This window comes from Leopardus geoffroyi, chromosome C1 (assembly GCF_018350155.1).
Source record: "Leopardus geoffroyi isolate Oge1 chromosome C1, O.geoffroyi_Oge1_pat1.0, whole genome shotgun sequence".
NCBI classification, from domain to species: domain Eukaryota; kingdom Metazoa; phylum Chordata; class Mammalia; order Carnivora; family Felidae; genus Leopardus; species Leopardus geoffroyi.
In genome coordinates this window covers 215,033,889-215,056,767 of record NC_059328.1, presented here as the reverse complement: position 1 = coordinate 215,056,767, position 22,879 = coordinate 215,033,889, and the positions used below count along the sequence as shown (strand labels likewise).

General features: G+C 48.7%; 2 protein-coding genes and 1 long non-coding RNA gene across 10 annotated transcripts in view; 2 read left to right on the top strand and 1 right to left on the bottom strand.

Moving 5' to 3' along the window:
• NEU2 (neuraminidase 2) overlaps window positions 1-11,990 on the bottom strand; it is a 94,012-nt gene extending 82,022 nt beyond the window's left edge. For 4 of the 7 annotated variants that reach the window (XM_045481753.1, XM_045481754.1, XM_045481757.1 and 1 more), the window contains exon 1: window positions 8,620-8,683. The gene's annotated coding sequence lies outside the window, so the exon portion shown is untranslated. Of the gene's footprint in view, window positions 1-8,619; window positions 8,684-9,300; window positions 9,384-11,888 lie in introns of those variants that run through there. The other 3 variants (XM_045481752.1, XM_045481755.1, XM_045481756.1) reach the window with 1 other exon arrangement.
• Window positions 1-22,879, top strand: part of NGEF (neuronal guanine nucleotide exchange factor) — a 69,200-nt gene that overhangs the window by 23,469 nt on the left and 22,852 nt on the right. Inside the window, exons 1-3 of one of the 2 annotated variants that reach the window (XM_045481749.1) lie at window positions 12,218-12,497; window positions 13,166-13,308; window positions 19,653-19,954. In XM_045481749.1, coding sequence (XP_045337705.1) covers window positions 12,391-12,497; window positions 13,166-13,308; window positions 19,653-19,954 — 552 coding nt within the window. In that variant the 5' untranslated portion in view covers window positions 12,218-12,390. Of the gene's footprint in view, window positions 1-12,217; window positions 12,498-13,165; window positions 13,309-19,652; window positions 19,955-22,879 lie in introns of those variants that run through there. The other variant, XM_045481748.1, reaches the window with a different exon arrangement.
• LOC123599648 lies at window positions 1,874-2,802 on the top strand. Its single transcript, XR_006713243.1, has 2 exons — window positions 1,874-2,463; window positions 2,709-2,802. It is a non-coding gene; the product is annotated as an uncharacterized LOC123599648 (long non-coding RNA).

Below are 22,879 nucleotides of genomic sequence, written 5' to 3'. Positions count from 1 at the left end.
ATTTGTACTTTCTCTCTGTTTCCACTAGACCATATGAATGTAAATTGCAGGCATCGTAACACTTCACATTTGAATATCCAAAGTACGACTTTTTTTTTTAATGTTTATTTTTGAGAGAGAGAGAGAGAGAGAGAGAGAGCGCCACACAAGCAGGGGAGGGGCAGACAGAGAGGAAGGCAAAGGGCTCTGTGCTGACGGCAGAGATCCTGGCGTGGGGCTTGAACTCACAGGCCGTGAGATCACGACCTGAGCTGAAGCCAGAGCCTTAACGGACTGAGCCGCCCAGCTGCCCCTCTAGAGTTACAACTTCTAAGAATAAGGCTGTTCTTGTACAGATTCAGAATGTCATTATCACACATAAGAAAATCCACAATCTCTCCATAGTCTATCTAATGTCCAATCTATATTCAAATTTCTCCTGATTGTCCCCCAAATGCCTTTCAAGCTGGGATTTGTGACTCAAGAATGTCACCAAGTTTCAAGGACTGCATTTGGCAGCTTGCTCTCTTTAGACTGCTGTAACCTAGAACATCTCCCCATTTGGTTTACCGTGACTGACCTTTTGAGAATCCAGGGTTGTGGACTGTGGTATGGCCCCCACTATGGATTTGTCTGACTGCCTCCTCGTGCAGTGTTTTGACTTGTTCCTTTACTGCCCGTCTTTTCTTTAAATGGGAAGTTAGGCCTACATGCTTAATTAGATTCAGTTTACCCATTTTTAGCAAGAATGCATCCAGGTGATGTGTACTTCAAATTGCATCTTATCAGGAAGCACTAAAGTCAGCTGGCCTACTATTCCTGGTGCTAAATTTGATCATTTAGTTAACTGGAAGCTGCCAGATTGTTCAGAAGTAAAGGCACAATTTTTTCCTTTCATAACTACTAAGTTATCCGCAGAGACAGTTTGAAACCACATAAATATCTTCTTCCTATTAACCTTTAACTCAGTGGCTTTTAACATCCATTAATAATCCTTCCTGAGTTAACCATTACATTGAGAATTGCAAAATGGGAATGTTCTGGTGTTCCTTCTATTTATATTAGTTGATATTCTTCTATCAAGAAAACTCCTCCTTTGTTTTTTGATTTGCTTTGTTTTTTGAGTATCAGTATGGATTCACAGTGGGTTTGTTTTCAGTTTTTTTTTTTTTTTTAGTTCTCTACTTTCTTTAGTGTTTTTAAAAGTTTTTATTTATTTACTTCAGAGAGAGAGAGAGTGACAACGAGCAGGGGAGAGACAGAGGGGGCAGAGGATCCGAAGCAGACTCTGGGCTGCTGGCACAGAGCCTGACGTGGGGCTCAAACCCACAAACCATGAGATCATGACCTGAGCCAAGATCAGGAGTCAGACGCTTAACCCAGTCACCCGGGTGCCCCACTTTCTTATACTTTCTATATTCTAAACCTGCAGCCAGCCATTTCTCCAGAGTCCTAGCTCCTGCTAGTGAAAATAGTATTTATTTGTTTTTAATTTTTTTTTTCAACGTTGATTTATTTTTTGGGGGACAGAGAGAGACAGAGCATGAACGGGGGAGGGGCAGAGAGAGGGAGAGAGAGGGAGACACAGAATCGGAAACAGGCTCCAGGCTCTGAGCCATCAGCCCAGAGCCTGACGCAGGGCTCGAACTCACGGACCGCGAGATCGTGACCTGGTTGAAGTCGGACGCTTAACCGACTGCGCCACCCAGGCGCCCCCAAAAAAAATTTTTTTTTTTAAAAAGGGGGAGGCTCCTGGGTGGCTCAGAAGGTTAAGCATCTGACTTCAGCTCAGGTCATGATCTCACGATTCGAGAGTTCGAGCCCTGCGTTGGGCTCTGTGCTGACAGCTCAGAGCCTGGAGCCTGCTTCAGAATCTGTGTCTCCCTCTCTCTCTGTCCCTTCCCTGCTGACTCTCTGTCTCTCTCTGTCTCTCTCTCTCTTTCAAAAATAAACAAACATTTAAAAAAAATTTTTTTTAATAGATGCATCATTTCAACCTCTGCCAACATATTCACAGGGCAATCTCCTGTCTGTGGATTTCTGTGTCCAAATTTCTCTCTTCTTACAAAGATACCCATTATTGGATATCTAGTATGACATCTTCTGAACTCCGTTATATCTGCAAAGACCCTATTTCCAAGTCCCATCACCTTCATGGGTATCAGGGGCTAAGATTTCAGCACCTCTTTTCAGGGGACACAGCTCAGCCCACACCACCTCCTAAGTAAAGTTTAAGATTTCTTTGCTTTTTTAGTCCCAGAATAGATCTCAGTAATGGTATAACATATGATATTCAGAAATTCCTTAAATTAATTTTTTTCTGTTATCAATTTGATAATTACTTGGATTCATTTATTTCAGTCTTTTTTCAATGCCAGACTTTGTTTTTTCTGCACATGTTCAGTTTTTTCTTTATTAATGAATTCTTATTTATTGAATAGGTAAACCATCTCCATGGTTTACAAGTCAAAACTATGGGAAAAGGTGGGGCGCCTGGGTGGCGCAGTCGGTTAAGCGTCCGACTTCAGCCAGGTCACGATCTCGCGGTCCGTGAGTTCGAGCCCCGCGTCAGGCTCTGGGTTGATGGCTCAGAGCCTGGAGCCTGTTTCCGATTCTGTGTCTCCCTCTCTCTCTGCCCCTCCCCCGTTCATGCTCTGTCTCTCTCTGTCCCAAAAATAAAATAAACATTGGGAAAAAAAAAAAAAAAAAAAAAAAAACTATGGGAAAAGGTATGCTCAGAAGTCTTACCCTCGGCCCCACCTCTGGAAGTAACCAATTTTACTAGTTTCTCTGTTTTCCTTCCTGGGATTCTTACTTGAGATTAAACAAAAAAAAAATGTGCATGTGTACCTGGGTAACTTCCCCCTTTCTTTAGTTCACATACTACATATCCTTTTTCACACCTTGCTTCTTTTACACAATGCTGGAAATCACACATGTCCATTCAGAAATGCCTTCCTGAGCTCGTTTCTACAGCTGCATAGTACTCCATTGTGTGACTACCTCATAATGTATTTACCCAGGCTCCTGGATATGGAGGTTGTTTCCAACATGTTGCTATAAAAAAATAATGCCACAGTGAATGACTTTGCGCATATCTTGTTTCATATTTCAGGGTAAATTCTTAGACATTGCTGGAGCACAGGGCAAATGCACATTGTCTCCATAAGCCTGGGCTGCTATAACAGAATACCATTGTATAGAACATTTCATTTCACAGTTCTGGAAGCCGGGAAATCCAAAACCAAGGCAAGGGATCTCTCTGTGGTGTCTTTTATAAAGACACCAATCTCATTCATGAGGACTCCGCCGTCATGACCTGATCGGCTCCCAAAGGCCCCACCTCCAAATGCCAACACCTTAGGGTAAGGATTCCAGCATATGAACTGGGGGGAGACGAAGAGTCAGTCCGCTGCACATATGTGCTTTTGCCAGTTACAGGCAAATTCCCTTCCGTGTGAGGTTGGACAGTTTTGCTCTCCCATTGGCAACATATATGAGTGCATGTTTTCCCTGAAGATGTTCAGTTTGATAATAAAGTGGATTTCAATCCAGAAAGCTTAGAGCCCTTCACCTTTAAGACAGGTGCATAATCGATGGAGAGTCACCGCAGGTAAAGTGCTGAAAATGAGGGCCTGGGGTTGAGGAAGGGACATTGTGTAGTCTAAGGTGTTTTCAAGGGGAAGGAATTTTTCCGTTCCGTGCTGTCATTTCTCTGACTCACTGTGTCAAGGAAGCTCTCCTCTCTCCTGGAAGAATCCGTCACTTCTAAGCAAAAACACTCAACTGATGACAGGTTAGAGTCTCTTTCTTTTTTAAGAACAAATGCTAATTTCAAACAGAAGAATGTATTTCTGGGGAGCTTAAGACCCTCCTCTGAGACCCCTACAAAAGATCCTCATGGTTAAGAAGAAAAGAGAGACCTATTAAGGACTGTCTTTTTATCCGGAGCCTAATAGAGCAACAGGCCGAGAGATCCCGCTGACTCTGACAAATAAAAGCTACTCCAGGCTGAACAACATTTTAGCAAGAGCAATAATTTAACATGCAATCTTCACTGCCCGGAAAAAATGAGACAGGGTTTAAAATTAGGAAAAGAAGCATCAACTGGTCTGCTTGGCGGAGGGGTAAACAATAAATAGGTAAAGAAGCAAAAGTGAAATTTCACTTCTTTGCTGGTAAACTGATCCCCACCGCCCCCCCCCCCCCACACACCTGCCCCAGGTAATAATGGTCCTCCAGCTAAAGGTGCACTGAACCTTCTAGGGAGCAGCAAGGAAAGGTTTGTATTTAGTGGGTAAAGGACAAGGGTCCGTGAGGTGTTTCTAAGACTATAACTTACCCATCATGCACTGGGATGATACCAATAGCATCTCTGTGTGCTCTCCAGCCTCCCCCAACTCTGGCTCCATTCAGCAAACATGTCCAGAGCCTCCAGCATGTACAAGGTCTCTGCCCACACAGTAAAGGAGGCGACATCAATCAGGCTGAGTCCTGTCTCCTTGCACCGTCCCACAGGACAGAGAATTAATTCTCCAAGAAAGTAATCAAGCTTTAAGAGAAGCCTTAGTGAAGTGCTACAGGAGATCCTGAGAGCGAGTGAAAACAGCCAGCGATGGGATGGGATGGAGGGGGGGCTTCCCGGAGGAGGAGGCATCTGAAGCAGCACAAGTGGGATGTAGCCCCGCAGCCAGGCGGGGGAGGGCTGTGGCATTAGAAAGACCTGCCTTTGACAGGAGGCAGTAATGTCTCTGATGACTCCTTTATGACACCATGACTTCAGTTAAAAAGGCAGAAAAAGCAACCTGGTTAGAAGTCATACTTGTGGAATTATAGAAGGAAAAGGGGAATTTCTGGGAAAGGGACTATTTTTATAACCAGGCAAATTACACTATCAGGTAAGGGCTTTAGTTTTAGAGATGCCGGGATGTAATCTACTGTAAGATCTGAATTCACGATTCCTTGGAAACTGACGAGCTTTTTACAAGATTTATGTAATGGATTGAGGTGTTTCCCTGCCCCCAAGTAAATCTAGAGAATGCCAAATGGCTCAGCCCCCTTTTTCAAGGTCATCAGGATTCCCTATGGTTACATGAACACTTTAAACTCATGCTCTAAATTTATGCACATTAAGATATTGATGTTGTTTTTGAAAGTAACTTTTTCCCCCTTGTTACATAAGTGACACATTTATTGCAGAAAAAAAAAATTTTAAGCACATGAATAAAAAGGAAAATTCCCTCAGAATCCAACCAACTACAAGTACTGTGAAATGTTCTCGTTGATCATTCTTCCAGCCCTCTCTCGAATATAAATGTATGCCTAAAGTTTCATGTATTGAAGTCTATTTATAAACAAATAAGATCATACTACCATCCAGAACCTGCTTTTCCATTCAATGTATTACGGACATCTTTCCAGATTATGAAATATTTTCTACATCATTTTTAATGATATTCCATTTTAGAGCTGTGTCATAATTTAAAGAGCCGATCTCCTATTACTGGACATTTAGGTTGCTCCAAACATTTCACTAATAAAAATAACACTATGGTAAACATTCTTATAGCCGTTTTTCTCACACAGATTCTTACAGTTTATTAGGATATATTCCTAGAAATAGAACCTCTTTGCCAAAGAGTAGGAACATTTGCAGGTTTATGATATGGGTTGCCAGGGTGCCCTCTAGAAAGGGTGAATTCACACTCTCACCCCCAGACGCAAGTGACAGTTTCCAAGCCTTGGCTAACACTGGCTGTTCATTTTAAAACACTTTCACCGCTGTGTCTCTGATCTGCTTTTGAAAAATCGTGCTTCCTCTTTACGATAGCTAATGTTTGGTGCTGATATGTATGCCGTGGTGGCCAGTTCCCTTATTAGAGTCCTCAAAATAGACATATCAAAAGTAGTAAAACCTTTGCATTTCTGGGGGGGGGGGGGGAGGTGTTTCTGTCAACATTATGACGGGCAGTTAAAACCCGGAATGGGGCACTTTGTCTGACAGCACATCTCATTCTTGTCTCTAACACCTTTCGTAAAGTGATGGCTCTCCACCAAACACCTACTGGCCTTTTTATGAGATTCTAAATCCTTCTGCTTACTCCTGGTGACTCCACAAGAAACATTGTTTCTCCTGGATGTTAAGGGTGAGGTGAATTTGTTTCAGTAGAAAATGAAAAGTGACCCCACCACACACTTCTTGTTACGAAAAGTACTTCTTTAAAATCTAGTTATTTGCGATTTTCAAGGAACAATGTCTGAACAATTGCTAGTTATTAATTTTGTTAACTACATGCCATTCCTTCAAATCTGCTTTGCTTATGAATGGACATTGTTTCCTTTCTCATTTCACACCTATACAATTTTGCTACATTTGGCTAATGGTTAAGGCAATAGGCAATACATTTTTTTAAAATTTTTTAACGTTTATTTATTTTTGAGACAGAGAGAGACAGAGCATGAACAGGGGAGGGGCAGAGAGAGAGGGAGACACAGGATCTGAAACAGGCTCCAGGAGCTGAGCCGTCAGCACAGAGCCCGACACGGGGCTCGAACTCACGGACCGTGAGATCATGACCTGAGCTGAAGTCAGACGCTTAACCGACCGAGCCACCCAGGTGCCCCAAGGCAATAAATTTTCTAATAGTGAACGTATTTTAGTGCTAAATGTTGGCTTCCTAGTAGTAGTAACAGTAGTAGTAGTAGTAATAATAATAATAATAATAATAATTTCTCTTTGTAAAGTACATATAGGACTCACCAGATGTAAGACTAAATTAGATCTAACTATATAGTGTATAAGGTAATTTAAAATGAATAAACTTAAGCAAAGGAAGTGGGATATTAATTCCTTTACAGTTTGAGTTTCAACCAAGAGTGTATAAACCCCCATGGCCACAACCTAAAATGTAAATTATGTGTATTGAGGCAATTCCTTATTTACTCTAAATTTCATCCTCAAAATACCTTGCAAATGACAGTGGTTTTCCTTAGATTGCCCTTATTTCAAGATGCTCCTAATGGTCAAAAGTCCATGACATCACCTGCAGCCAAAATTCTTGGGCCCTATGTGTCCCAGGCTCCTCGGTTGGGAATATTCCAAAGAAATCCATAGCCCAGGCCTTCTATCATTTTCCACAGTTTCAGATAAACACACAGCATGACAGCTTCTTGTCCGTGAGTCATTTTGCGGAGCCAGTTTTGAGAAAGACATTTCTATCAAGGCCATACAACTGTCTGCACCTCATAATCGAAGATAAGGCCACCATTTTCCCAGCCTTTTAAGGACACCATAAGGACACATAAACCACCAAAATGCTTTGGAAATTCCAGCGTTTCACTAGCCACACAACCTCACCCAGGCTGCCTCTCACAGCTGGAAGCAGAGCGAAGCTTGGCCACATATTTTTGATTCTGAAAATGTAATTCAGCAGAACAGTTATCAATCTCCAGCAAGCAAGCCCAACAAACCTCAATCACTGAAACCTATCCAATGTGGGCATATCTCCTTAAGCCAGACGGAGATTCCTATGTATCTCTTTGTCCCTCTGAGCTTTTCCCTATTTAACCAAAACTATAATAACTGTCCACCATAGCAACCATACCAAAAAAGAAGATGAACAAACACAAAATATTCCTCACTTTACCAAAACAGTGAATCCGGTTTAAAATGAGGTTTGGGTTGGGTTTTTTTTTTTTTTTTTGACTCCCCAAAACAGGTCACAGCTACCTGCCCCAAACTTGAGGCAGCTACCCCAGAAGCCTGCTAGTTCCCAAAGAGATCAGTTAAAGAAATCTTCATTGACCAAAGAAAGCCAAGATGTCCCAGCAAGGGAACGCCAATACTGCATTCAGTAACTGTAGGAGAGACACTGAAAAGAACACATCAGTGTAGCACCTACCGACCTCCCCCGTATTTGCCTATTCACCAACTCTTTCCTGATGCCTCCTGGATGTGCTGGATGCTGGGGACGCAAAGATAAATGACACCTTCATAGCTTCCCCCCAAATCTCAGATTCACTGGGAAGGGATACCACCCAAGTGGGTAATAACAGAGCAGGACTAACAGAGCAAAAGGCAGGGTCGGGAGCTCTCAGGGGTGACCCGGCTTTGATCTGGGCAGCCCCAGCCTGGACTCTACGTTAACTTCACTGGCCATGAATGACCAACAAGGTACTGGGGAGTCACTGAAGGTAATAGGTGTGTGGGATCGGATATGTCTGGGGAAAACTACCCCGGCCACTGTGCTTAGGGCACACTGAGGGGGAGAATAAGGCATCATGGAGAGGAAGCCTGTGAAGGGAACACGGCCACCATACTCTAAATCAAATGAGAGGCGTGTGATGTGTGGGGACAACTTACAAGTCGGCCCTCACTTATGACACCAACTGCAGAAGCTGAGAGTCCCCAAGACCCCCCCTCAGGTTCAAAAATTCAGTAGAAGGACTCAGGACTCGCGGAGAGCTATTATACTCACGGTGATGGCTTATTCAGTGCAAGGCTACAGATTTGAATCAGCCAAGGGCAGAGATGCATGGACAGGGCCCAGAAAAGTTCTACTTGGAATTCCAAGTGTCTGCGGAGCTACGGACAGTGCTACCACTCCCTGGCAGCCATGTGTGACAGTCGGGAAGGCTTACCTGAGCCTTAGTGTCCAGAGTGTTTAAAGGGGCTCCATCACCTGGAACAGGCTGGCCACACAGTATTATCACACAGTCCAAGGCCCCCACCTTATCTGCTCCCAGGTCTCCAGGCAAGCAGAGACACTCCTATCAGACGTCACATTCCCACATTCCGGTGGCTCAGAGATCACCTGCCTGGAGCCCAAGACAAAGGCTAAACCTCTCTTTGTGTAAGATTAACTCTTTACGACAGAGGGTTGCACTGCAGGAGAGAGGTACGTCTTGTCCTTTTCCTAACTTCCTCCCTGAATTTTGGGGGGCCATTTAACCTCGAGGCAGTGGCCCCTTGTGGATGGACTGTCGGGGCTACCTAGGTGGTTTCAATGTGTTGATTTTCAAAGCAACTAAAAAGCCTTTTGAGAGTGACAAAAATAAACTACAGTTCATTCATGGCGTTAGAAGATAAAGGTAATTAAACACTATCAAGCACTTGTTTCTAGATATTTCCAACGTTTATGTAAGGATTACCCTCTTACTACCAAAAACAAAAAAACCAAGTCATTTTCCTACTAGATTTAAAAATACAAATGTGTCTTAACATTTGAGAGCCTGGTGACATACACGTGACCCTAAAAAACACTTAGCATAAGCGAATAGAAATGTACAGTTCCTTTGTCCCACACAGCATAGCATACTTACCAGCAAATACTTCAAAAGTCTGCCGTTAGCCAGCTGTGTGATCTTGGGCCTGTCATTTTAGCCCCCTGGTTCGGCTTCGTTTTCTGTAAAACAAAAGTATCGGATCAGATTATTTCTAGATTTCCTCTGGTTCTCCCTTTTCTCCTTCAGAATAAAGTAACCTTTTGTAAATACAAGTGAGGACCCTTCAAGGCTGAGCTTGCTACATGAATAAGAATCCACCTTGTTTCCAATATTTAACTTTCATAACCCAAAGGAAGAAATACACAACCTTTAGGTTAAATATATAAAATAACTGAATAGTTTTCAAAACATACCATTCGTTCCTTAGCAAATCGTATGCGGCACCTACCACGTACTAACCAGGTATAAATATTTGAAATATTTATCCGTATCTTGTGAACGATCCTGAGCAGATGTTGGTTAAATGGAGATTTTAGTAAGAGCCTGTTAAGCACCAAACATGACAGGAAAGAGAACACGCAGCTTTTAAAGTTATATGCCTTCAGAACTCAATGACTTTCTAAACCGATTTTATAATTAGGAGGATATTTTTAGCTTCTTTTTCAATTGGAAGGTTTTATTATGCTCATCTTAATATATGTAGTTTCACTTGAGTATTTTCTGATTTTGAAAAAAATGAATCTTTTCCCCTTGGTGAAGCAAAGTATGATGGGAGCAGCTTCCACAGAGTGCTACATCTTTAAGGGCCGGTGAAGCCATCCTGACTGCCGGTCCCAGTGATGCCCATACAGTGTTCTTCCTTGGGCCCCGATGGAAGATGAGTAGGACACCAGGGTGCTCGCCCTGCAGGAGGCAGGAACCCACCCATGGCTTAGTGTAAGGATGGCCCTATTCACAGAGAATTCTAGTGCCAGGTAATGCTGCTGCAGGGGAAAGGGCCTGGTGGGGAAGCCCCAGTGTGCCTCCACCTGCAAGAGGGAGGACTTTACTAGGGGAACAGAGTTCCAGCAGAGGGAACAGCACTTGCAAAGCTCAGAGCCCGGACGAGCGTGTGGGGAAGCCAAAGCCTCAGAGTTGCCGGCAAGGGCAGGGGCCCCGAGGAAGCAGGCAAGGAGAAGGAGGCTGGTGATGAGCCTGTTACAGCACCAGGAAGCTGGTGGCCCTGGGACTCCAACACAGGTGTTTAAGCAGAGAGAAGGGACCAAAGCAGACCCCTAATTTAGAAAAGGGACAGAGACAGGGATGGACTGGGGAGAGGTCCAAATGCAGGGGGTGCGGGGTGCGTCCTGCCTTGAAGCACTTCAGGGATCCAGGGGGCTCAGTGAGGCACTGACACCTGGAGTGACACGAAGAAGGCTGAGGCCAGCTCTCACCTTGGGCCTGGTGCCCTGGTTGGCTGCTGGGGGCGGTGGGGACATGTGAGTGCCCTGGTGGGATGATTAAGAGGCATCCTGGTGCAAAGGGCAAGAGAGCAGATGAAAATGTGGAGTTGAAGAGAGGACGTGTGGAATGAGTCAAGGAAGGAAGGGGTTTGGCTCGGAAAAAGAGGAGAGCAGATGGTTGTCATGCAAATAATGTGAGGCCTTAAGAGCAAGACTTTAGACCCTAGAGGGGACGGACAGTGAGGTAGCGGCTTTAGGAACTGGATTTCCGACAACCCAAGCACCCTTCCCCAGAGTCAGGACGGGGGAGGGCGGGCCAGGCAAGGTCCATGGGGTTCCCCTGATACTGTCTGGGGAGGGGAGCAGCCTCCCCTCAAGCTGCTTTCCTTCCTCCCCACCCAATCCCTGCCCCTCTGCCTTCAACACCACCGCCACTGTGTTCCAGATGGCTGGCTGAGGAACCCATCAGGGCCAATCTACTAACCAGTAGCTAAACCGCTCCCACCAGGAGTATGTGCATCCCCAAAGGAGGAATTGGTTCATTTAAACAAATGCCCGGTGGGTGGAACGTGCAGGGCAATGCTCAGAGGAAGATTTTTTTCCCTTTGCACTCCAGTCCCCAGGCCCCAGGCCTCCTCAGGAACTGGCCCCGGCCTGCAGAAGCAGGCGCTGTCACCGGGGGCCCATCAAGGGAGCGGGCAGGCCGGCCTCAGAAAGGGCCACAAGGACTAGGCCGGTCGTCTTGCTGTATGAAAATGCCTCTAGATTTCCACGTCACTCCGGATCACTGACATTCCACTAGACTCCCGTTACCCCTTTTGTCTGCCTTGTGCACCCACAAGCGGACTGAACTAAGCACGAACGTGCAGATTCCGGAGACAATGTGACCAGGCCCGGAAACCGGGTGCAAGTTTGGGGGCACTTTGTTTCTCCCTTCTCGCTCCTCCATACCCAGCCCCGGCCACCAGGGCCTCGGGGCCTCAGGCCTCTCCCGGAGAGGCCTCCGGTTGGCCCCGTCTGCATAGTCTGTGTCAGGAGCCGGGGTGCAGGGTGTCTCCAGGACCCCAGGCTCCACCTCGGACTCCCTCGGACAGGGGCACCTCCAGCGAGGACGCACTCCACCGAGGCTGGGTCCCCGGGCGGGTGCCTGTCGGGGCGGCGGGGCTGCAGGGGCGGCGCGGCGTGGGCAGGGCGGAGGTTCGGGGGGGGGGGGGGCGGGGCAGAGGGTCACCTCGCCGGTACCTTCCAAGTTCGCCGTGCGAGCCGGAGGGGGGAGGGGGTACGGGGGCGGGCAGGCCAGGCGACGAGGAGGGGGCGGGAGGCGAAGGCGCAGGTCGCCGGCCCCCGCCCGTGCTGCCTGCCCCTCTCCCAGCGCCCGGCGCGGGCGGGCGGGCCGGCCGGCCGGGAGGTCCGTGCGGCAGTCGGCGCCCGCGGGGCCCCGGTCGCGCCCAGCCCGCGCTCCCCCGCCCCGCCGCCGCCCGGCCTCGCCCCCGCCGCGCGCGCCCCTCCCGCCTCGCCCGTTGCCGTGGCAACCCGGAGCCTCCGGGCGCGCGCCCGCCGGTCCGCCCGCCCGCCCGCCCGCGGGAGCGCTCGGCAGCGGCAGCGGCGGCGGCAGCGGCGGCTCCGGCTCCAGCCGCGCGCGCTGCGACCCCGTTCTGGCGCCCGCCCGTCGCCCCCGGCCCGGCTCCGAGCCCCCAGCGCGGCCCGAGACCCGGCCCCAGCGCCCGCCCGGCCGCCGGCCCCCATGGAGCTGCTGGCCGCTGCCTTCAGTGCCGCCTGCGCCGTGGACCACGACAGTTCCACCTCGGAGAGCGACGCGCGCGACTCGGCGGCGGGACACCTGCCGGGCAGGTGAGGACCAGCGGCCGCCGCGACCCCCGCGCGCCGCCGGCCCCCGCGCGGGGGACGCCGACCCCCGCGGCCTAGCGCCCGCCCCCGGCTCCGGTGTCCCCGCGGCCCGCCACTTCCACCTGCGGCCGGGGTCGTGCGGGCTCCGCGCCCGGGGGCTGGCGGTGCGCGCCAGCCCGGGCCGCCGACGCCCGGATCCCCGCCCCGGGGCTCCTCCCGCGCCCCCTCCCAGGCGCCCTGGGCGCGCGCGTCCCGCTCGGCGCCCCCCCCCCCCTCTTCGCGCCGCGTGGCCCTGGGACGCGAGGATCGGAGCCGGAGGGAGTCGGGGGCCGGGGGTCGCGCGGCAAGCGGACGGCAGGGGGTGAGCGGCGCCGGCTGGGATTCCGGCCGCCCGACCCGTCGGGGCGGCCGGTCGGCGCCGCGGAGCAGGCAGGGGCGCGCCAAGTTTCCGACGCCTGCCCGCGAGCTCCGAAAACATGAAGGGTTTGGGCGGGCTGGTGTGGGAATGAATCACCCCGGTCGCGCCCGGGCGCGGGGCCTGTGGGGCCCCGCCTGGCCCGTCCCGCGTTGGGTCCAGTTGGCCAGGGCCACTTTGCGGACACCACGCGCGAGCCGGCCAAGGTTGCCGTTGCTTAAAAATAACCGGCGCTGCGCCTCCTTCTCTCGGGCAGCGAGTCGTCCTCCACGCCGGGAAATGGGGCCACGCCCGAGGAGTGCCCGGCGCTCGCCGACAGCCCGACCACGCTCACCGAGGCCCTGCAGATGATCCACCCCATTCCCGCAGACTCCTGGAGAAACCTCATCGAACAGATAGGTGGGTGTCCTTGGCGGCGGCGGCGGGGCTCCATTGGGAAGCGCCCTGGTGGACTCGGAGGGGCCCCCTGCCCGTGAGAGGCCGTTGCATTTCTGCGAGCACCGTATCCCGTGTGGCTAAGGGACGTTTTTGACACATTCGGTTCCAAGTGGTTCCACAGGCAAAACTGCCACATTTTAATAGTGCTGTATAATTGGGCCCCAGCAAGTGGATTTGAGTCCTGCTCTCCAGAGAGGTCTACCTGCCCAGCCCTTTCCGGGGGGAGGGCCCTCTGCCCCCTTGTCATTTCTGCCAAAAAGACCAGGGGTGAGGCCCTGCTGGGTTTTGCAGGAAGGGGTGCTGTGGGAGCCCCTCCTGGGAGGGGCCTGGGAAAGACCTGGGAAGACAGCCAGGTCTGAGAATGGCTTCTGCGGAGACCCAGGCTCAGGAAGGAGAGGCAGTGGTGGGAAGGAAGGGTAAAATGGAGACGGAGTGGGAGCCCCAGAGGCCCCTGGGTTAGGAAGGGAAGGCTGGTGTCACCTGCTTTTCCAGGAACGTGGCCCAGGGTGCGGGGCACAGCTGTGGCTCAAGAACTGTGTGAACGCAGAGTGGGTTGAGAAGGTGTCCCGAGAACTCAAGCACTTGGATTTAAAAGTCAAAAATTGCTAACGACGTCAAACTAGGTCCGTCCCATGACAGTCACCACCGGCGGTAGTGAAGGGGGGCAACGTGGGCTCCGTTATTTGGAAAATGGTACCGGCTGCTTAGAAAATCTTTTTGTCCTTCGGTGTCGTCAGAGCAGCAGTTTATCCGTTAAATTAAAACGCCAGGTTTGGAAATTTTATCCCTAAATACATCATTACTGTCCTCTCTCTGAGTCACTGAGGCAGACGTGAGGTGTCTTGAGTGGAAGCAGAGTTTCCGTTGCCCCAGGAGACCCTGTCTGTGGGAGACTTCTCGGGCCAGCCCACTCTTCCCTGGAAGGGATTTTTCCAGACTGAACCCTGAGAGGAGCGGAGCCCCGCGCACAGCAGAGGGGGTGGGGGCGCATTCTGCGAGCTGTTAGGCTGCTCTGACTCTAGGAATGTTGCTACCAGGGCTTCCTGTGTGTCAGGCTGGGTGACGGTGGCAGATTTTCCCTTTGTTTGCTGGGGTAACGGACAGGGGCCGAGAGCAAAGACCCTTAGAAACCTTTTCCTCCCGCCTCTCTGCCACATTGTCCTTCGTAGGGAGGAAACCCACCTCTGCCTTAGCATATGCTGGAAACCTTGACTTCCACCCTCTCGAAAGGGATCTTCTGTGGCTAAAATCAGTGTCATCACTGGGAGGGACGTAGAGTGGGGGTGGGGAGCTCCATGCCTCCTTTCGCGGAGAGAGGGGCTGTCCTCTGCATCACGGGCGTGTGGAGACACCCCTCCTGGAGGCGGCCGGTCCTGTTAGGCTAGTGGCACAGGCTTGAAGCAGGGAGTCAGGGGACCTGAGCGCTGGTGTGCACTCGGGCTGGCCCTTGCATGTGGCAAACCGCAGGGACTAATATTCCAAGTCTTTTCTCCCACCACCCCCTTCCAGTATCCGCTGGTATAATTGGTGAATATCTCTGTCCGGCTCCCGGGCTGGATCCGTAGTAAGTGGTCACCGGCTGTGATGGATGGACGACAACCCAGAGCTGTCAGCACCTTCTCGCTTCCTCCCTTAAGGACTTGAGGCCGGTGGTGCCGAGCAGACTCCTCCAACAGCCCTATCTGCCCTTACCTCCCGGAAGGAAGGGAGTTCCTTGCCAGGTATCAGATAAGGACGCGTTCCTAAAGCCACAGGGGAATCCAGCAGGCAGGAAAAGGCGAAGGCAGGTGTGGGCATTTTGTAGCCTGCTCTTGGGTTTTGCAGCGTCTCCCACGGAGGCCAGAGCAGAATTGCTCAGGATGATGCACGCTATGGCCCACAGCTGTCGTTATAGATCACGGACCCCGAGACCCTGTGATGGACCCTGAGATGGGCTTCGTGTGCACAGGTGTGCTGTTGTTGTCTCTGACCCCCCCCCCAACAGATGCTTGACACGTGAAAGGTGTTCACTTAAAATTAAATGAATCCCCCACCCTTTAGAAGTTTCTATTTGAGTGATTCAAAAAGTGAGATTTTGAATGACTCCAGGAGCTTGGGCAAGAGGAGCTAAGAACTCCCCCTCTTTCACGGGGCAGCACAGCCAGCCTGGTACAAATCATTTTAAGTAGGAAAGATGGGAACTGGGTCTTCTAATTTTGCATGAATATAATACACCAGGTGGGGAGCACCTGGGTGGCTCGGTCGGTTGAGCGTCCGACTCTTGATTTTGGCTCAGGTCCTGATCTCACGGTTTGTGAGATAGAGCCCCGCGTTGGGCGCTGCACTGGATTCTCTGTCTCCCTGTCTCTCTCTGCCCCTCCTCTGTATGTGCACACGCACTCTCTTTCTGTCTCTCACTTAGAATAAATAAACATTAAAAAAATAATAATAATATGCCAGGTGAAAGGAGCCCCTGGGTGGCTCAGTCAGTTAAGCATCTGACTTCGGCTCAGGTCATGACCTTGTGAGTTTGAGCCCCACGTCGGGCTCTGTGCTGACAGCTCGGAGCCTGGAACCTGCTTCAGATTCTGTGTCTTCCTCTCTCTCTCTCTCTCTCTGCCCCTCCCCTGCTTGCACTGTGTGTGTGTGTGTGTGTGTGTCTCAAAAATAAATATTTAAAACAATTAAAAATATATACACCAGGTGAAAGATTTTACCAGTAAAGTTAATTTTCACATAAAGTTGTGCTTGCTGAGTGTACAAGATATAAAATAGGAAATCATATTAACAGTACAAGGAGTAGAGAAATTTAATCAGTTAACATGTAGCTTCTCGGGTAAAGCTACTCTATCTGAATTTTAAGACCAATAAAAATAAACAAGTTATGAAAAATGGGTACACAGTGTGTCAGATAACTCTTCGTAGTCACAGTAATTCCAGGAAAAACAGTGTTGAAATTCGTATTCTAAATGCTTCAGAAAGAACTATAGAGTTTTAAGAAAATCCTAAAATTACTGGTAGTGGGAGTCGTTGACCAAAAGTAACAGAATATCCAGCAAAAAATGACATTACACAATGGCAATATTGTATCTCAAAGGTAGAAAATTCTGGAATTGGTTTCCTCACCCAGCTCCTTTCCCTCCACCATTCTCAACATTTGGGCTTCATGTCACAACATGGCTGCCATAGCTCCAGGCATCACATCTTCAAGCAGCCATGTATAAAAGCAAAAAAGGGAAGTGTTTATTCTTCAAGTGTTTATTGGTAAGGAACATCTTTTTGGGAAGCCCTTCTCAGAGATGTAGGATGTCCCCTTACTCTCCTTGGCCGGGTTAGGTTATGTCATGCTCGTGTCTAAACCCACCACTGGCAAGAAGGAGGAAACTATCACGGTAGGGCTTTTTTGTTTGTTTGTTTGTTTGTTTGTTTGTTTCAGGTGGTTTTTTTAAACTTATTTTCTGGCTTTCAGCATATACATGAACAACCTGTATACTTTGAACTTAGAGATTAGGGCTGAGTGTCCCCTGTGAATCTTATAGGGCAGATGAGGCCCTTTAGGCAGATGAAGCCAGATTTTAAGGGAAATTTACATTGGATGTGGACATTTATTTCTAAATCTTAAGACGAATTTCTGTGATTTTATCTTGTCAAGGGAGTCCCCTGGAGCTAGCCATTATACTGCTAAGATAATTGAGAGCTCTCTCTAAAGAATTTTTGTTTGTTTGGTTGGTTTGGGTTTTCTTCCCCCCACCCTTTGGAGAAAGTTTTTACTTCTATTTTTTAAGCTTTTATTTTAATTCCAGTTAGTTAACATATAAACTAATATTAGTTTCAGGTGTGCAATACAGCATCACGGTAGGTTTTGATCAGTCAACATTCACCCACTTCCCAGAGCACAGAACGGGTCAGCACCCAAACAAAACTCCTCCCCTGCCAGCTGGGAACAAGGGGTGTGAGGAGATGGGGGAGAGGCAGCCAACCGTGTGATTTCCGAATTATTATTTTCAACCCAACTACCCACAATGCTGATATTTTTGCTTCTTTTCACCAGACGTATCACAGTGAGATGCCGGAGGTAGGATTTACTCATGATATGCCGACCGTAGCATATGTAAGACATATTTTTTGAACCTTCAAAAAGATGCCAGATTAGTAAGCCCTTTGGTGAAACTTTAGAAACGGCATTTTTTTTAAGGCGTCCAACAAATATATGAGTCCCTACTATGTGAGAGGCTCATTCACCTGGAAACGTGAATCCAAGTCAACTCAAACTTGATTTCTTTAAGCCTCTGGAAACACTGTGCATTGGAATCACAGGAGAATGACTGGGTCAATGTCAGCACAACAGTTAAATCTTACGCTCATGACTGAACCAGTTTAGGTAGTGACGTTAAACCTCTGTCTTATAGATCTTCAGTCTGGATTGCATTTAACGAAGACTTTGCTTTTCTTTTTTCACTGTAACATTGGAAAATCACAGGATTGTAACACTGCAACATCATAGGATCTTAATTTTTTTTAATTTTTTAATTAATTAATTATTTATTATTTTTAATGTTTATTTTTATTTTTGAGAGAGACAAGAGACAGAATGTGAGTGGGTTAGGGGCAGAGAGAGAGGGAGACACAGAATCCAAAGCAGGCTCCGGGCTCTGAGCCGTCAGTATAGAGCCCGACGCGGGGCTCGAACTCACGAGCTATGAGATCATGACCTGAGCTGAAGTCAGCTGCTCAACCGACTGAGCCACCCAGGCGCCCTGGATCTTAATTTTTTTTTTTTTTTTTTTTTTTTTAGGTAAACGCTATACTTACCATAAAGGCTGTATAATTTTGCATTATGGAGCATAGGAAGCCAATTAATTCCACAGGGCGAGTTTGTTTGGCTCCTGTTTATGAGTATAATTTATCTGGCCACATTCAGGATTTCAAAGTTAATCTGTTTTTCTTTCGTTCCTTTGTCTCCTGTTTAGATATATTTAACAATTAGATAAGGAAGGAATAATAGCTAATGTTTGTACTTCGTTCATTGTAAGGGAAAGTGCTTTACGAGTGGTACATTTATCCCAATTAGAATTTCTTTGGGAAAATCATCTTTGTTTTATAGGTAGACATATCAAGGGGCCCCAGCTGCTGTTCAGACCAGTACATCCAGCTAGCTGCCCACTGGACCTCTCCTCCTGGGTGCCCCTCAGGTGCACCTGATCTCTCCACCACCCCATCCCCCAGTTGTACCCTCTCCCTGTGTTCCTGGTCTCTTTGAGTGGGGCCACCACACCCTGTGGCCATGCTGGTCACCTGGATGCCATTCATGACCCAGCAACAGGCAGTCACCAGGACCCGACTTGTACCTTATTATCACTGTTCCCCTGAATTGGGTACTTGGCCCCATCCCCCACAGGTAGTGCACGTCTCCATCATCACCCTCCTGGGGAATTAACCCCAGCATCTTTCTTCCTAACCACACCCATCCAAAAATGGGGGCAGAGCTGCTTGCCTCGGGTCATTCGGGGCCTCTCTCTTCCCAACAGGATAGACCACCACCTTCATGGTGTGGCAGGTAGACAAGACCCTAGGGGTCTGACCCCCTCCTCACGCAGGCCCCACCCCAGTCTCGCTAGGCTGGGAACCCCCCTGGCCACTGAAGCTTATCTGCTGTGAGGAGACACTCCCTCCACCCTGCAGCCAGGATGTCTGAAGTGGGTTTTCCCTATGGAGATGCTACGTTTGTGCTGATTCATATGTACCTCCAAATCTCCTTGGAGACATAGAGTGCTTTTATTTTAAGTACAATTGGTCAGGGAGGTAAGTCTGAAATTGCAAAAGCAAAAAAAAAAAAAAAAAAAAAAAAGGAATGAATTACTGGTCTTTCCTTCAAGATGAGAATTTACAACTACTCCCATTTCACAAATGAACATACTTGGGTTTTTAATATTGAAGCATTTAAGGCTAGGGAAAGCATCCTGTTGGGATACTGAAACGTAATTGGGACGTCTCCATCAACTCTGTACACAATGGTTATTAACGCATCAAGTTCTAGATTTGCCGAGTGTATTTGTGTGATTGGATTTTGAATGCATTCATGGATTTCTTTATTTGTTGAACAAAACTTCCATATGCTGATCGTTCCCGAGAAATGAAGATAGTGGCAGTTGATTGGGCCGCCCGGAGCCTTTTGGGGAGACGGGTGTGAGGGGCTGGCTGGCTTTACGTATTCATAGGTGCAGCACCTGCCCTTGATAAGAGTACCGAGCCTTGACCTAGTGTTTCAGAAAGATCTTTGTCTGAAATCTTTCCCTTTTCTTCATTACAAATCTGTCTGACTTCAGGGCTCCTGTATCAGGAATACCGAGACAAATCAACACTCCAGGAAATTGAAACCAGGAGACAACAGGATGCAGAGATACAAACCAATGCCCATGTTTCCCCGGCCAGCGAGGAGACTCCAGGAGAGGACGAGGAGGAGGAGGAGGAGGACGAGCCGGCAAGCCCACCCGAGAGGAAGGCTCTGCCCCAGATCTGCCTGCTCAGTAACCCCCACTCGCGATTTAACCTCTGGCAGGATCTTCCAGAGATTCAGAGCAGCGGGGTGCTGGAAATCCTCCAGCCCGAGGAGATCAAACTGCAGGAGGTAAAGGGCTGCCCGGAAGGGAGGGGGTGGGATCTCCTTATCTCCTTCCAGAACATACAGGTGTTTTAACCAGGGGTGGGGGTGGGGGTGGGGGGCGGTGGTGAGGCTTCTTCTGTGAGGGGAGGACCTCCAGCTGGCTAAGCAGAAGGGTTCCAGGCAGGGCTCAGCCATCCAGAACATGCAGGGAAATTCACATCATTTCACAGGCAACAAAAAATACCTCACTACCTTCCAGGAGAGCTCAGCCCAAGCCTGCATGTTCACAGCATAGCTGTTTCATGAGAGAGCAAGGTGGCATTCTTTTGTCCCCGCCATTGCCGTCGGGTGTTTGTGGGGCGCACGTGAGCGCCGAGGCACTCGGTGGTGCCGAGCTCGCTGGGCCTGGGAAGGAAGGCAGTCATCTGTGGCTCACCTTCACCGCGTCATCCTGGAGCCCCTGCCACCTTGCCTGAGCGAATCTCCCCTAAACGGGAAATCCAGGACTTGTGTGCCTTCTCTGCTTCACTTGATGGTTCAGCCAGACCTTGCCTGTGAGTTAGGCTGAGGCAGAAGCACCGGGTTGCCTAACGGTTTGTCGCAGGCAGGGAGAAATAACCCATGAAAAATTAACAGTGACAGAAACGCGTCGCTAAGAAATCTTCGTGTTCGTTTAGTTGAGCAAAGATTACTTGGGTGCAGAAAGCACACTTGTGGTCTAGAGTCACCAGGGCGTGGCCGGTCAGCGGTGAGGACAGAGACTGCTGGGGGGAAATGGCGAGGATCCACGTGGGTGCTCACCGGGAATGTTGAAAGGTGGATAGATAGGTGGAGAGATTTGGGGGTTTTTTCAGTCTGTTCAGTTTCATCATCTGTCTCTCACCCACACTCATGTGCCCCTTCGAGACCATACTGGAATTTGTTCCTAGCTGCGGCCGGGTCTCCAGATGGCCTGCCCTGTTTAACCCTGTGCCTTCTGCACCGGAGTCTACAGAAACATTTGTTCTTCTTGTTTATTTAAAAGGCACAAGTAACGTGTGCCCACAGCCCACGACCGGGAACGAGAGCACTCCTGACCAGAGTCCCCTAACGTGGACTCAGGCTCACAGTGTGCTTGACAGCTGCTCAGGGAAGGCTAGGGGGCCGTTGGGGGCGGTGGGGGGGTTATTTTGTGCAGAGCCGCCGGCACCCCACCCGGGAGGGTCAGGGACGATCAGGGGGGATGGATTAAAACTTGACATCCCTTGGGACTTGTGAGCAGTGACTTGTAAATGGCTGTGTCAAGAGTTTTGTTTCTTCTTATGAAACTTCTGATGTAAATAATGTGTAGGCATCCATTCCTGATGTGGCTTCTCCCCAGTTTTGCATAAAAAATACTGGAGGAGGCATAAAGAAGCCAGTCGCCCCCACGGAAATGAAGATGTATGGGGGTACCTCCCCGGAGGCAGGGGGCGCTGGATTGAGAAAAGCAACCGTGAGGAAGGTGCCAGAACACGTGGAGAGACACCCCTCCCACCCCCGCAGCTGTCCGTCCCTCCTAGAGGCTTCCCCAGCCGCAGACACGGCCGCCGTCCCTAACTAGGAATTATACAATACTATTTTGTATTTGACTTGTTTCACACGGTATTACCACCATGGGGCCTTTTTTTTTTTTTTTTTTTGGTCCCTGGAACAAGGGAAAAAGACCAATTTCTGGGTAAATATTTCTTTTTCTTACCTTGATAATTAGAGAAATAAAGATTTGAACTACTTCGGAAAGCTTAGGGATAAACTCTAGTAGAACTTATAACATAAGCTTTCTACAACATAAGTAAAGTTAAAGCAGAGAGCACAGGGCTCTCTTTGTAATAAAAGAAAACCATATTCTTTGTAATGAAAGAAAACCATAAAACACACACACACACAAAAACCAACAACATAAAATAAGGCGGCAGAGTCCGTAGCAAACTTATCAGTTATAATAAGTGTAAATTGCTTACATCCTCCACGGAAAGACCGAAATCCTCCAATCGATTGGAAAACTAGACCCGTTACATTGTGGGACAGAGTCGAATTCGGATAAGTTCACAAAGGGAGCGAATCATCTTGTATTGTTAAAGGGATCCTTTACGTTGATGAAGGTATCGCTTTATTTTTAAGTGTTTTAAAATTAAATAGGCAATTCACGAACAGTTTTCGTTGTTCAAGAAAACACAGTGCAGACGTGTGCCGGCCTTTTCTCGGCTCCTGTCTTCTCACCGGGGGACCAGCTGTGTGTGTCTTCTCTTTCCTGTTTAGGGTGTAGTCACAATGTCACAAAACTCTGGTTTTGGAGTTCAGACACTTACAGAGACTCGTAGGGGCAAAATCCTTATGGATGTTTGTGAGGTTTCCCCCCATACTTATGGTTGTTTCATTCAACAGCAGTTTGATTTGGGTTTTGGTTTTTAGCAACTTGCTTTTTGTTGGCCTCTTAAGAGCCTTCAGCTTAATTTTCATGAAAACCGCTCCCTGTGGCCTGCAATACAGCTGGCTTGAATGAGTGTGACGGCAAGCACGGGGGCGGGTGGCTCATAGGTGGGGAGGGAAGTGTGCAGGTGGCCTGGTGACCAAAGAGCTCAGTGGACCCCTGCACAGCTTTGCAGGGAAACAGTGCCATTGACTCAGCAAGTGGTCCCGCGGAACAGCTTCTGTGTGCATGTATCTCCGTGCTCATGTGTCAAAGTGTGCTCTAGGGGCACCTGGCTGGCTCAGTCGGAAGAGCATGTGACTCTTGATCTTAGGGTCTTGAGTTCAAGCCCTCTTGGGTGTAGAGATTACATAATTAAAAGAAATTTGTTTTTAAGTGAAAAAAGTAAAAAGTGAACAGTTTATTTTAAGGTTTTCTAAGTTCGTATGTATGCTTTTTTTTTTTTTAATTCTCAAGTTAGCTAACATAGAGCGTAGTCTTGGCTTCAGGAGTAGAACCCA